Genomic DNA, 15302 nt, shown 5'->3' with positions numbered 1-15302 from the left:
TGTCACATAAATAAATAAAAATCTTAAAAAAAAAAAAAAAAGAATATACTTCGCAGAAAAACAACCTATATTAGCCACTTTAGTCACTGTGCCGAGTACCTGAAGACATGGTTGCAATTTCATTTAATACTTACAATAAGTGTATGAAATAGGTCTCCTTTCACAGATGTGAAAAGTTGTGGTTTAGAGAGGCATATTTTTAAAATACATCTTTGGGCTTGGGTTTATTAATTATATTTTAAAAGAGAGGCGACTCAGACTCTTAACTGTAGAGAATGAATGGATCCTTACTGGAAGGGAGGTAGGTGGGGGGATGGGTGAGATAGGTGATGGAGATTAAGGAGGGCACTTGTGTATGGACTCTGGGAAACAAACAAGGCTTCAGAGGGGAAGGGGTGGGGGATTGGGATAGGCCGGTGATGGGTATTAAGGAGGGCACATATTACATGGAGCACTGGGTGTTATATGCAAATAATGAATCATGGAACTCTACATCAAAAACTAAGGATGGTGACTAACATAACATAATAAAAAATTATTATTAAAAAAAAAAGGAGGGCTCTTGTGATGAGCACCGGGTGGTGTATAGATGTGGCGAATCACTAAATTGTACACCTGAAATTAATATTACACTATATGTTAACTAACTGGAATTTAAATACAAACTTAAAAAACTGGTGAAGGCCCAAGATTTATAAAAAGAAGGCCGTTGAAAGGCTAGCATCTAAAATGAAGTGTGTTTGCGCACATACACATGCGTTACGTGCATGCACAGAAATTTTTTTAGATGGCCACAAACTGGTCTAAAAGTAAAAATTATTGAAATTTGTCATGAATTTAACTGGAAACAAATAGTCTTAGGAGTTTTCTTGTTATATCCTAATTGACTTTTCCATTGCTGTGACCTAATTTAAATTTCTTTTAAACTGTCTAGAAGTTGACCTAGTGAACTAAAAAGTATATCATCTCATTCATAGTTTTCCTCACTTTCTCCCCTTGCACTGCTTGCTGTAGTTGTTGGGATATGTAGTGATGAAAGAAAAATACACAAAAGTTTATTCATGAATAGAAGGAGTAAAACTTCCTTTCCCATTTGCCCACCAGAAACCTTCCTACTACTTTTTTCCTTCTGATTTTTCTCCTTGAATTCCCTGTAGTGTATTGTATGCAGAACATTGCTGTGCTCAGTGCTGGAGAAATACAAAGCTAAGTCTTAAGGAACTTACAGTCTGGTGTAGAAAATAGCTATGGAACATCAACTGTACTTCTAGCATCATAAAATCAGTATGAGGACTATACTACACTGTGGGTGTGCTGAGAAGGAAATGACTCATTTTGAGGAGAGATGGGTGCTAAATTAAGGAGCACTTTTTTGGATGTAGTATATTAAAATTTTAACAAAATAAATGATCTATTTTGAGAACTAAAAGAATAATGACTTTTCTTTTGTTTTCTTAATAGACAAAGAATGCTGTTCAAGCTTTGATTGATAAGCACCAAAGAATACCAGGAAACATTATGAGCGCTTTGCTAGAACGTTTTCATAAAAAACAAAAGACCAACTAGAAGACAGTTTAATACATTTATATTAGTATGTTGTGTCTGTGGTATGTCCTCTAAATTTTGTAGGTTCTATAATTAGTATTTTTTAAAAAAATGTTGAGAAGCATCTTAGACTGAACTTGTTTAAATTTGTATTGTTGATTTTGTTTTTGCAATCAGTTGTGTCAGATTTAAATAGTAACTCATTACATGCCTAATAATTCAGAAAATATGTTTCTTTTTATAAATTCCTGATAATGTAAAATAAACATATAGATTTTAAAAATTAATGTCATTAATAACAATAATTTAGGTTAAACAAGCATTCCTAAAATAATGCATCTAATTTCTGTATCTGTTGCACTGAGCTAATTTTGCAAGATGGCAGAATTCAGTACAGACACTGAAGTTAAAGAAATGCTCTTTCATCTGCTCCTCATTCCTTTCATGACCTTGGGCGAATCATGAAATGTTTTTGTGCCTCAACAATTCACTTTTTAAAAACATGCTAACACTCTGTTGAGGAATATTATTTTAAATTCTTTTTTTAAATTTTAAATTCTTTATAGTTGCTGTGATTGATAACTGTAGAACTGAAATTGTAACTGAATCAAATAATACCAAGAACTTTTAGAAGTTTGTGTATATATTTGGTCCACACGATGTTTAAATTATTTCTTTAGGTATGATGTCAAGTTGCCAAGCACAATGGAAAAGATACACTGTTTTTCAAATTGAATAAAAAAGAAATTAGGAAAAGTAAAATTTCTAATTATTATTATTTTTAGTATTATATTTTTTAACAAGAATCTGTAGACACCCCCTATAGGGTGTGCTGTGCATTGTCAGCTATGTAATATGGCATTTAATAGTATAAGGTTAAAAATCACTGTTGTGCTCTGCATTTCGTATGTTAGAAGTTGATTCTAGGCTGGTAAAAGCAGAGATAAAGAAAGCTCAATACCATGGCTTATTCAGTTTGACTTTGCAACCAAATGGTTTATTGTTTCAATAAAAATATACTTGAATGATAAATTTATGTGAACACAAAGCTTTCTGAAAAATTAATGGCTTTCGACTTGTTGTCTCCTTGAAATCTGAATTTTAAAAGTATTTAAACGGAAAAATACCAGAAATCAAATGCAGTATCTTTTTCTTCCTTTTTTAGATATTAAATTACTTGGATTTTTGTATAGATTTTTGTATAACAAGTATATATGTATGCTACATGTAATGTATGTAAAATTAAGCAACATAAAATAAAAGTAAAGCTGAATTGCAATTCATTTTCTTGTGAAATTGCATATGTGACATTTTCTTATTTTAAACTAATTTTTTTGTTTTACTGTTTATTCATTTTTCACCCGCATAACATATTCATCTATCTCAGCCACAAAGAGTAAACCTTACTTTCTCATGTAATAAATACATTTTAATTTCACTTTCAATGAAAAGAGTCAATTAATGATTATTTGCAGCTTTCCCCTCCTCTCTAGCAGTGAGCAGTATTTGTTTGAAATTGATAAATATTTCCAGAATGAATGAATAAATTATTATAGAACAATGAGAATAATGTTTGGGGACAACTATTGGTTTTTAAAAATGGAAGAAAGAACAATATTCATTGCTAATGTAGCAAAAGCTATTACTTTTTTTACAGTATTTAAGTTTTACTGCTTTACTTAAAACCTTGTTTTGTTCTCTGATACTCGGATTAACTGGAAGCCATCCTGTCTTGCTCAATGCAAGATCTTTATCTTTGCTATTTGAATTTAAGTGCCATTTAGAAGAATGAGGGAGTATGATCAAATATCGAAATACAAGTGATATTGAAAAGGGGATGTTTTTAACCCTTTTTGAAGGGAGTGTTCACAAGTCTGATGAAAGCTAGGGACTCTCCAGAAGCATGAACATGGGCTACATCTATGGAAAATCTTTCATATCCTTTAAAAAAAAAACAAAAACTTTAACTTTGAAACAATATCAGATTTACAGAAAGTTGCATAGTAGTACGTAGTACTCCCATATAGTCTTCACCCAGATTGACTGTTGTGTCACATTTGTTCTTTTCACCCACCCCTCCTCCTATCTCTCTCTCTCTCTCTATATATATATAAACAATTTCTTCTTTTAAAATTTTTTCTTCTGAATCAACTGATAGTAAATTGCAGATACTATGCCCCCTACCTTTACTCTTGATTATAAGGCCATCTACTCATAGCACCACAGAGCAATGATCAAAATCAGGATATTTATCGTTGATATCTAGTATTACCCGATCTTAAGGCCAGATTTAAATTTCAACAGTTGTCTCAATATCTTTTATATCAGTTTCTCTTCTTGATGCATGGCTCACAGCAGGATCACGAATATTGCATTTACTTTTCATATCTCTTTAGTCACCTTTAACCTGAGTGATTCCCTAGCCCTTCTTTGTCTTTAATGATATGGACATTTTTGGAGAAGACAGACTATTTGTTTTGAAGATACCCTTCACTCTGTTTTCGCATGATTTGATTCAGGTTATGCATTATTCCAGAAATACTACATAAATGATGCTGTGCTCTTTGAAGTGTTTCATGTCGGGAGGCACATAATGTTGGTTTGTGTCATTAGCAATGGTTGTAACTTTGATCACTTGGTTAAAATGGTGCCCACCAGGTTTCTTCCCTGTAAATTTTTCCTTCGTATTAAGTTTATGGAGAAATACTTTGAGGCTATGTAAATATCTGTTTCTCATCAAACTTTTACCCTCCAGTTTTAGCATCCTTGAATTATTTCCTGAAATAATTACTACTATGATTTTTTTCAAAAGTGTGATTTTCTAACTCTATTATTCTACATTTATTAGTCAGCATTCTATAAGAAAGAATTTTCCGGTTTCTGCTCTCCCCACATACTTGATGTTATCATTGTGGACTCTGAGATTCATATTTTGTTCAAAGGAGTATACTTATACTTTTAAGTGATTTAAATATGAGACCCTCTGTAGTTTATAGCATTTATGAACCTTTGAAATAATAGATATTTACAAGGGTAAGTGGGGTATGTTTTTGTATTTGTATATGATTACTATTTTTAAAATATATTTTTGTTACCTTTTATCATAAAATGTACATAACAAAATTTATCATTTTAGCCCTTTTTAAGTATACAATTCATTGGCATTAAATATATTTACAGTATTGTAGAACCATCACTACTGCTCATTTCCAGAACTATTTCATCATCCCAAAGAGCAATTCTGTAGCTTTTAAATAATATCTCTGCATTCCCTGCTTTCCCTAGCCCTTGGTAACATCTTTTCTACTTTCTGTCTCGATGAATTTGCCCAATCTCTGTATTTTGTGTAAGTGGAATCACAATATTTATTCTTTTGTGTCTGGCTTATTTCACTTAATAAAATTATTTGGTGTCTTCTATGACACCAGATAACATAGTTACATTGCCAATTCTCCAATCTCTGACATCAACCGGATTTCCTACAGTTCCATTCAATTCTGATACTAACTATTGGAGTGATTTAACAAAGACCTTAAAAGGTAGGGCCTCAGTCCCATAAGGCTGTCCCCACTTCAGGTGCCTGTTGCAAATAGGGTCTCCAGGCTACCCCCACTTCTGCATCTGCCTGGCCTACCACAAATTTGGAGGTTTCCATAACCTCCTCCCGTCTTCCCCCACTCAGGTTGGGTGATTAGTGAACAACTCACAGAACTCAGGAAAATGCCATACTTACAGTTTTATTTTAAAGGCTACAACTCAGGAACAACCAAATGGAAGAGGGAAAGGTATGGTAGTAGGGGGTGGGTCAAAGCTTCCATGTTCTCTGAGTCTACCACCTTCCCAGCATATGATATGTTCACCAACCCAGAAGCTTTCCTCACACCTCATTTTGGCATAATTGGAGTAATGTTGCTATGAACATTGGTGTAAAAGTATCTGTTGGAGTTCCTGCTTTCAATTCTTTTTGATATATACCTAAGAGTGGAATTGCTGGATCATGGTAATTCCATGTTTAACTTTTTGAGGAACGACCAAACTAATTTCCACAGACTACCATTTTACATTCTTGATAGCAATGTACCAGGATTCCATTTTCTCCATATCCTCACCAACACTTGTTATTTTCAATTTTTTTGATAATAACTATCCTAATGGGTATGAAGTGGTATCTTATTGTGGTTTTGATTTGCATTTCCCTAATGACATGATTTAACATCTTTTCATGTGCTTGTTGGCCATTTGCATATTATCTTCGGAGAAATGTCTATTCAAGTCCTGTTTTTGTTCTTAGAGTTCTTTATATATTCTGGATATTAATCCCTTATCAGTTATGATTTGTGAATATTTGATCCCATTCTGTGGGTTGTGTTTTTACTTCCTCGATAGTGTCCTTTGTTAAACAAAAGTTTTTAAAATTTTTTTGAGATCTAGGGGCACCTGGGTGGCTCAGTCATTTGGGCCTCTGGCTCCTGATTTAGGCTCATGTCATGATCTCGGGGTCATGGGATTGGGCCCCACGTTGGGCTCCCCACTCAGCAGGGAGTCTGCCTGGGATTCTCTTTCTCCCTCTCCCTCTGCCCCTCCCCTACTCTCTAGAATGGCTAATAAATCTTTGAAAAAAATTTTGTTGAGATCTGATTTATCTACTTTTTCTTTGGTTGTATTTGCTTTTGGTGTCATATCTAAGAAATCATCGCCAAATCCAATATGAAGATTCCCCCTATTTTTTCTTACAAGTGTTTCATGATTTTAGTTCTTAAGTTTAGATCTTTGATCCATTTTAAGTTAATTTTTGTTTCTGGTATAAAATTTATACTTTTGCATGTGGATGTCCAGTTTTCCAGAACCATTTGTTGAAAAGACTGTCCTTTCCATGTGTGGTCATGGCACCCTTCTCAAAAATCAAATGATCATAAATGCAAGTGTTTATTTCTGTACTCTCTATTCTGTTCTGTTGGTCTATATGTCTGTCCATATGCCAGTACCACTGCTTTGATTACTGTAACTTATTGTAAGCTTTGAAATCTAGAAGTATGAGCCCTCTTTGTTCTTTTTAAAGATTGGTTATTTGGAGTCCATTGAGATTCCATATGAATTTTAGGATGGGTTTTCCTATTTATGAGAAACAAAACTATTGGGATTTTGATAAAGATTGTATTTAATCCATACGTTCTTTTAGATAGTATTATCATCTTCACAACATTAAGTATCCAATGAACAGAATACTTTCCATTTATTTATATCATCTTAGATTTCTTTGAGCGATGTTTTATACTTTTGAGTGTTCAAGTCTGCATTTTATTCTTTTATTCTGTTTTAAACAATTGCTTTCTTAACTTACTTTTCAGTTGTTCATTATTAATGTATAGAAATACAAGTGCTGGGGCGCCTGGGTAGCGCAATCGTTAGGGGTCTGCCTTCAGCTCAGGGCGTGATCCCGGCGTTTCGCGATTGAGTCCCATATCGGGCTCCTCCACTGGGAGCCTGCTTCTTCCTCTCCCACTCCCCCTGCTGTGTTCTCTCTCTCTCTGGCTATCTCTGTCAAATAAATAAAAAATCTTAAAAAAAAAAAAAGAAATACAAGTGCTTTCTGTGTGTTACTTTGTTTCATCAACTTTGCTGACTTCATCTATTATCATTAACAGGTTTTTTTGGTGGAATCTTTTTATTTTAAAGATTTTATTTATTTGTCAGAGAGAGAGAGAAGAGAAAGCACACAAGCAGGGGGAGTGGCAGGCAGAGGGAGAAGCAGGCACCCCACTGAGCAAGGAGCCAGATGCAGGAATCGATCCCAGCACTTGGGATCATGACCTGAGCCAAAGGCAGACGCTTAACCAACTGAGCCACCCAGGTGTCCCTTTTTTGGAGAAATCCTAACAGTTACCTGTATATAAATTTATACCATCTGCAAACAGAGATAATTTTACATCCTGCTTTACAATTTGGATATCTTTTATTTCTTTTTCTTGCCTAATTACTCTGATTAGAACTTCTGACAGTATGCTGAATAGATGTAATGAAAGTGTACATTTTTGGGGCGCCTGGGTGGCGTTGTCGTTAAACGTCTGCTTTAGGCTCAGGGCGTGATCCCAGCATTCTGGGATTGAGCCCCGCATCAGGCTCCTTGGCTGGGAGTCTGCTTCTTCCTCTCCCACTCCCCCTGCTTGTGTTCCCTCTCTCGCTGGCTGTCTCTCTCTCTGTCAAATAAATAAATAAAATCTTTAAAAAAAAAGTGTACATTTTTGTCTTTATATGATTATTTTTCATGTTCAAAGATGAAAGAATAGATGTTATTCTTATATCTCTTCCATGATGTTTGTTGATTTCTAAACATCAGGCTGGTTTGTGGTATTAGGGTTATTTTGAGTTCTAGGTGGCTTTATGATCATAATTCAATATCTGTGAAACATTTGTTCTGTCTTGGTCATCCCATTTAATTTACTCTATAGAAGCTATTTACTTGTCCTATTCTTATCTCTTCTCTAATATGTGTCATCATCCAGCAGTATTGAAAACCAAGTATTCATTATTTATTCAAAACTTTTATTTAAATTCCACATTTAACATTATTTTCCCCTTTAGGACTATTGTTTTATAGGTAAAAGAACACATTCATCAACTGGTGGGCAAAATCAAATTCCAAGCAGAACTCTCACTTTTAATATTTGGCTATCTAAATATTATCTTATACAAATAAAAAATGACCCTAAACTCTGTAAATCTAAATCAGAAGAAACTATTTTTTCAAAAAGCGATGTTTATTGTTTGCCTCTCCTCAAAAATTCTGTAACACAAAGCTGTCTTTGGCTTATTCTGGTGAATAAAGGAAAAAGGATTCTCAACAAAATGTATATTGAGCTCCATATGTATGGAGCTCCAAAATGTATAAAAGCTCCATAATTTTCTGCCATTGAAATTGAGCTTTGTCTTGGTATCTATTACATTGTGGAAGTAAAAATATACTCATATTTTTTAAAATCTAATTTTCATTTATATCAAAGTAGTACATGCGCTGAATAAACTTATAAGGAAAAGTAGCAGTCCTCTATCCTCTCTTTTCCCCCATTCGCCTTCTCCATCTCTAGATACAAACACTTCCAGTTCTTTTAGCTACTTTTGGTAATTACTTCAAATAACATGCTCTTATATCACGACTTCTAGATTGATCTGCTGATTTTTCTATGGATTTCCTACTAAGAAGGCTGGTGATTTAATCCATTTACATCCGCTGCTTCCCATACCTCTCCTATTCCCATTTCTCCAGTAGAGTTATCACAACTGGATGAAATTAGTATCCCCTGTGATTTGCAACGATGCAAATATGTTTCCAGTTTAGCCATACAGTGTACTAGGATTAAATTTCCTTTTTTGAAGAGCCTTCTCACTTCCCCTGCTGAATTAGTAATTCTCTCGCTTTCCATTTGGTTAATTTTCTGCGGGCCCTAATAGTTCTTCCTCGAGCTGTTCTACAAAACTGTTAACAGTCAAAACAGTTTTGCAGTGAAGCCCATCAGCCAGGCTCTTGGCTGCACTCTACGTCTGCTGGAGCTGTCCGGACACATGTTGAGTGAGGTCTTGCATAGTTTCTCTCTCACCAGACTGTGGCATCCTAGCAATTCTTCTGACATTTCTCTTTTGGATTCCTGCTTTCTGGATCCCATTCTTCCTTTTTCTTGGCTTAAGCCCACTTTTGGTGGGACACATCTGCCGGCAGTTTCCTGAGAAGGGCTGCGTGAGACACACATGTTGAAGCTTTTGAGCAGCTTCACACTTGTTTGGTAGATGACCTGGGGGTAGAATTCTCTGATGGAAATCACTCTCAGATTTTTTTTTTTTAACGTGAGGCTTAAATTCACAACCCCGAGATCAAGACCTGAGCTGAGATCAAGAGTCAGACACTCAACTCACGGGGCCACCCTGCCGCCTCCGTTCTCAGAATTTTTGAATCATTTCCTATTCTCTTCTAGTATCTATTGTTGCTCCTATAAGATACTTCATGGCATTTTGGTTGTGTTTTCCGTGGGACCTCTTTTTCTCTCTGGTAGTTTCATTTTATCCCAAGTCTCCTGAGATTTGCTGATACTTGTTTAGCTCTTTATTCTTTGAGCTGGATATTTGATGGGTTCATTTTTCTTCCTTCCTTCCTTTCTTCCTTCCTTCCTTCCTTCCTTCCTTCCTTCCTTCCTTCCTTCCTTCCTCCCTTTATGAGAACTTTAAAGATTTACCCTCTTAGAAACTTTCAAATGTGCAGTACAGTATTGTTAATTCTAGTCAACATGCTGTACATTATATTCCCAGGGTTTATTTATTTTATAATTGGAAGTTTGTACCCTTTGATGCCCTTTGACTTTTCTCTGGAAACCACCACTCTGTTCTCCATAACTATGAACTTGCTTTTGTTTGTTTTTTGTTTTTTAAAATTACACATAAAAGTGAGATCTTAGGGTATTTCTCTTTCTCTGACTAATTTCACTTAGCATAATGCCCTCGGGGTCCATCCATGTTGTCACAAGAGGCAAGATTTTATTCTTTTTTTATGACTGAGTAATATTACACAGACACACACACACAGACACACACAGACACACACACACCCCATGTCTTCTTTATCCATTCATCTGTTAGTAGACAGTTATGTTGTTTACATATTTGGGCTTTTATAAATAATGCTGCAATGTACACCAGGGTGCAGATATCTTTTTGAATTAGTATTTTTGTTTTATTCAGATAGATATCCAGAGGTGGAATTGCTGGGTCATATGGTAGTTCAATTTTTAATTTTTGAAAGAATGCCCATAGTGTTTTCCAGAGGGCTGCATCAGTTTACATCCCCACCAACAGTGCACAACAGTTCCTTTTTCTCCACATCCTTGCCAGGATTGGTTACCTCTTGTCGTTTTGATAATAGCCATTCTAACAGGTGTGAGGTGATATCTTATTGTGGTTTTTGTTGGGCATCTTCTTATACCTGTTGGACATCTGTGTGTCTTCTTTGAAAAAATCCTCTGCCCAGTTTCAATCGGACTATTTTAAAAAAATTTTTTGCTATTGAATTATATGAGTTCTTTATATGTTTTGGATATTAACCCCTCTATGAGATACGTGATTTGCAAATATTTTCTCCATTCAGTAGGTTGCCCTTTCATTTTGTTGATGGTTTCCTTTGCTCTGCAGAAACTATCTAGTTTGATGAGCTCCACTTGTTTAGTTTTGCTTGTGTTGTCCTTGCTTTTGATGTCAGAACTGAAAAATCATCACTAAGACTGATGTCAGGGAGTTTACTGTTTTCTTCCAGGAGTTTAGTGGTTTCAGATCTTAAATTCAAGTCTTTCAATCATCTTGAGATACTTTTTGTGCATGGTATAAAATACTGGTCAGGTTTCATTCTTTTGCATGTGTCTGTCCGTTTTTCCCATTGACACTTATTCAAAACACTGAGGGAGTTGTTTGTTTTTCTGTGGAAATCAAAGAAGGGGACCAAGATTAATGTCTGGGTGGGTTAGGGGCAGTGCCAAGAGAGCTCACTGGAGCCTTCTACACAATTCTTGAACTGGACAAATCCAGCAGAAGCTAGGGTCTGGAGACCATCATATCCAGGTAAACTTTAATGCTCCTGGGAACTTGCAGAATTTCATCTTTCTTGATTTTCCCAGCAACTCTGCAAGGTAAGTGTTATCAAACCCCTATTTTAAAGATGAGGAAACTGAGGTTTAGAGTTTATTCCACTTGCTGAAGTTCACACAGGAGGAAAATGGCAGAATTGGGATTTGAACCTGCCAAGTCCCCACTCTAATGGGGACTATGGCTATGCTTCCACATCCTCTATGATCTTTGTTTAATATTCCTCTTTACATGTAACATCTGGAGTTGATACCATGTCCCAATATGACCAGAATTGAGTACAATAAGACTATTCCTTTTTTAACCTGGCCACTCTTATCAAAGAACTCAAGATTAACCATCTGATACATTTACATTAACCGTGTGACCCATTTCGCTCATATTAAATTTATTATTAATACAAAAATCACAGCTCTTTTTCATGAGAACTGTTTTAAAGTTACAGATCACCTGAAAAAGGAGGGTGAGATGAGAATTTATTTCTCTGAGCCAGACATTGTTGATTATCTACCCAGCATCCATTTGTCTAAGGGATGACCCAATTTGTCTAAGGATGATCTCATGCCCTTGATCTGTTCATAATTTTGACCTGGGAAATGGAAGTAGAAGTGAGTCAGGGACTTTGGGAAAATTTTTCCTCGTTTTTCTGGGTGAGCTCCTGGAAATGACCCTTTCTCTCTTTGTCTGGATTTATTGTCTGGATGCAGTGAGTCTGTGGGGATCAAATGATGTAACATGTGATTTCTTATATGCTAGTTTCTTTTCTCTCTAACACTGAGAGTTGCAATGTGTGATGGTGACATGTAAGAGTTTTGTGTTGTAAGGTTCTCAGTGTCCTACCTCCTCCCAGTTAAATGACTTTGGGTAGAATTACTTACCCTCTCAAACCAAGTTCATCTCTATGAAAAGGAAGGGTAATAAAAACTCCTTATCTCTCAGGTTTGCTGAGAGGGTTAATGGAAATCACCCCTGCAAGGGGTTTAGTACTTTGTGGCATTTAGTTGCATAGTATTGAAAGCACAAAGGGTAAGGCCTGGCTCATGATAGGCACTTGATGTTCAGTAAATATCTCCTATTATTATTTACTTTCCTAGTGCGTATGTGGGTGTATGTGCAATTTAACTGTGGGAACTTTATTAAATACTTCTTATGCATCCCTCTTTAATTTTATATTCTCTATTTCACCCTATCATTCCAAGTTGTAATGATCTCTCTGACTCTATCATCAACATACTGATATTTCTTTCTTTCTTTATATGTTATGCCTTTAATTCTGCCCCTAATGTTCTATAAATACGGATGAAACCAGGAGCTCAAAGAACTTAAATAACATATAACTTGCTAGCAAATTGCTGATCTGTCAGCAAAAGTCCTTGACTTTTCCACAACTACCAACGCTGCCTCTGGTCTCAGCCCTGCTCAGGGCCCAGGAGGACTGTAGGCGATCTTCCTTGGTGTTATGGAGATCCGGCACCAGGCCAAGTATAGTGGGTGAAGTGAAGCATCCTCCTTTAGGACAGAGGTGCTTTCCCCCCAGCTACTGAAGGCTCAGAGCTGGGTGTCTCTCCTGGCATTGCCCTCTGCTGAAAGGGCTGCAGCATTACCCAAAGGCACACCCTTCCCCAGGCACTAGCTCACCCCTAGTGACTAGTCCATTGTGGGAAGAAGATAGGCCTGGTCCCTTTCTCAATTCAGGACATCTTGAAAGGGCCACCCCAGCTCCAGACCTCCCCATGGAGCTGGCGTCACTCTCTTGCAACTGCACTGTAATTCACCTTCTCCTGCCCATCCTGGACCTCATGGTCCAGAGACCATAGCCCTTTGTGTGCTAATATCCATCTCAGAAACCAACTACACTGCTCATTCAGCTCTGTGCATGTGCTCTATTTCTAGCTCTGACCAGGATCCTCAGACCCTAGTTCTGATCATGGAGTTCTCAATTCTGAATTTTTTGTCATTTCTCATCTTCCACCCTGGGTACCTGTGAATCTTGTGTCTACCCACCTGCTGGAGCCATGAATATCGTCTGCTCCTAGGCTCCTGGATTTAATATATGGTTTTCCCAGATCTCTTGTTAAATTAACTTTCTCCAAAAAAGAATCAAGATTAGTGTGGTATGACTTGTTCTTAGCAAATCAACACTGGTTTTAGCTGTTTATCTCTTCCTTTTCTAAGTGATTACAAAACATCTGCTTGATCAACAGAGCTAGAATTGTCTTAGGCAGCATGTCTATGAGTTAAAGCAATTCACTTGGCTTTCAATATCTGTAGTTTCTTTCTTTATAGGTCTGGTGTTCTCAGAATCCACCTCTGCCCCCTCCTGAAAATTAAAACATTCATTTTAGTTCCCCCTGAAAATTTTGGTCTCTATACTGCTGTCCAAAATTCCTTGGATATTAGTAATTATAAATTCTAATTCTTCTGGACCTGGAGATTTGAAAAATCAAAAACAATGAGGAACTGCCATGATTCGACCAACATATTTTAAGTATCAAGTCTTTTGAAGAAAGTTCATTTACACTTTTCTAGTTTTAAGATATTTTCTAATAAAGAAGACCAAATCTAATTTAAAGGTGAGTGCTTTTGCTGTGCTATTAAATGTTTAGCTTTGTTATTAAATGTTTTTAATTTGTTACTTACCATTCTGTTAGGAAACAGTTCAGTACTCACATCATAGGTACCAGCCATGTGCTAAATCCCTTACAGATATGACGTAATTCTACCAATCCTTGGAAGTAGAAATTATGATCTTTATTACAAAATATGTGAAAAGGTCACATTTCGGGCACCTGGGTGGCTCAGTTAGTTAAACATCTGCCTTTGGCTCAGGTCATGATCCCAGGGTCCTGGGATTGAGCCCCTCATTGGGCTCCCTGCTCAGCAGGGAATCTGCTTCTCCCTCTACTGCCCTCTCCCCACCCCACCCCCAACTTGTGCTTGCTCTCTCTATCAGATAAATACATAAAAACATATCTATGGATCAGGGAGCCGAACACAGGGCTAGAATCCAGGACAGTGGAATCATGACCTGAGCCCAAGGCAGACGCTTAACCTATTGAGCCACCCTGGTGCCTGAACTGGTCACATTTCAATGGAGAAACAGAAATGTAGGCTCCCTCAGAGATTAAGGAACTTGCCCACGATCATGTCACAGTTGGGAACAGAAAGGAAAAACCCACCCCAGCTCTCCCCGTCTGCCCCAGAGCCTGCCCCTTTCCACTTCCACACACTGCTCCTCACTGGGCCACAGCCCCAAACCCCACGCCCCACACACAGGTCTGTCCCGCTCTTGGTACTATTAAAAGGCTCTCTCCTTGTCTGTGATGGTTAATTTTATGTGGCAACTGGGATACAAGGTGCCGGATACTTGGTAACATTATTCTGTTTTTCTGTGAGGGTGTGTCTGGAGGTGATTAACATTGGAATTGGTAGACTGATTAAAGCAGATGGCCTTCTGTAATGTGGGTGGGTCTTATCCAATTGGTTGGAGGCCTGAAGAGAAAGAAAACAAGGTGGGGTAAGGCAGAATTTGCTCTCTCTGCCTGTTTTTGTGCGGAGACAAAGGTCTCCTGGCACTTACACAGGTGGCTTTCCTGGTTCTGCAGCTAGCAGGTGGCAGGTCACCTGACTCCTCACCTTCCAGAATCATAGGAACCAGTTTCTTAAACCTCCTTATATACATCTGTATCTCTTATTGGTTCTGTTTCTCGGAAGAACCCTAATCTATTGTTCTCATTTGCTGCTTCAGCCTGGAATGCCAATCTAGAATTTCATGTCATGCCATTTTGGGAACTTGTTCTCGGACATTTGCCATTTCTTCCATCCTTCATAAGTATCTATTAAAACTTGAGATCACCAGAGGGCAATTTGCATAACTGCAAGAGTTCTGATGTGTACCTTCCATTTCTTCATCTTTTGGTCATCCATTTTTGGCCTCTCCTTCCTCTCGAGTTATCTTCCCTTTGTAGAATCTCCAGATACAGAAATGTGGCTATTTTACTCTGAACTCAGAAGCATCTGTGGAAGATCGGTAGAAGAAGAAAGTGATAAAGAAAGGGGGTGTAATCAGAAGGGGGAATGAAGCATGGATGACTATGGACTCTGAGAAACAAACTGAGGGCTTCAGAGGGGAGGGG

General features: G+C 37.1%; 1 protein-coding gene across 5 annotated transcripts in view; it reads left to right on the top strand.

Moving 5' to 3' along the window:
* TMEM68 (transmembrane protein 68) overlaps nt 1-2828 on the top strand; it is a 44898-nt gene extending 42070 nt beyond the window's left edge. For all 5 annotated transcript variants that reach the window (XM_026516465.3, XM_026516468.4, XM_026516466.3 and 2 more), the window contains one exon: nt 1462-2828. In XM_026516465.3, the coding sequence (XP_026372250.1) occupies nt 1462-1566 (105 nt within the window). In that variant the 3' untranslated portion in view covers nt 1567-2828. The remainder of the gene's footprint in view (nt 1-1461) is intronic.
* The last annotated feature ends 12474 nt before the right edge of the window (nt 2829-15302 follow it).

This window comes from Ursus arctos, unplaced genomic scaffold (assembly GCF_023065955.2).
Source record: "Ursus arctos isolate Adak ecotype North America unplaced genomic scaffold, UrsArc2.0 scaffold_6, whole genome shotgun sequence".
Taxonomy (NCBI): Eukaryota; Metazoa; Chordata; class Mammalia; order Carnivora; family Ursidae; genus Ursus; species Ursus arctos.
Note: the sequence above shows the minus strand (reverse complement) of the source record. Positions and strands in the feature narration are given on the sequence as shown.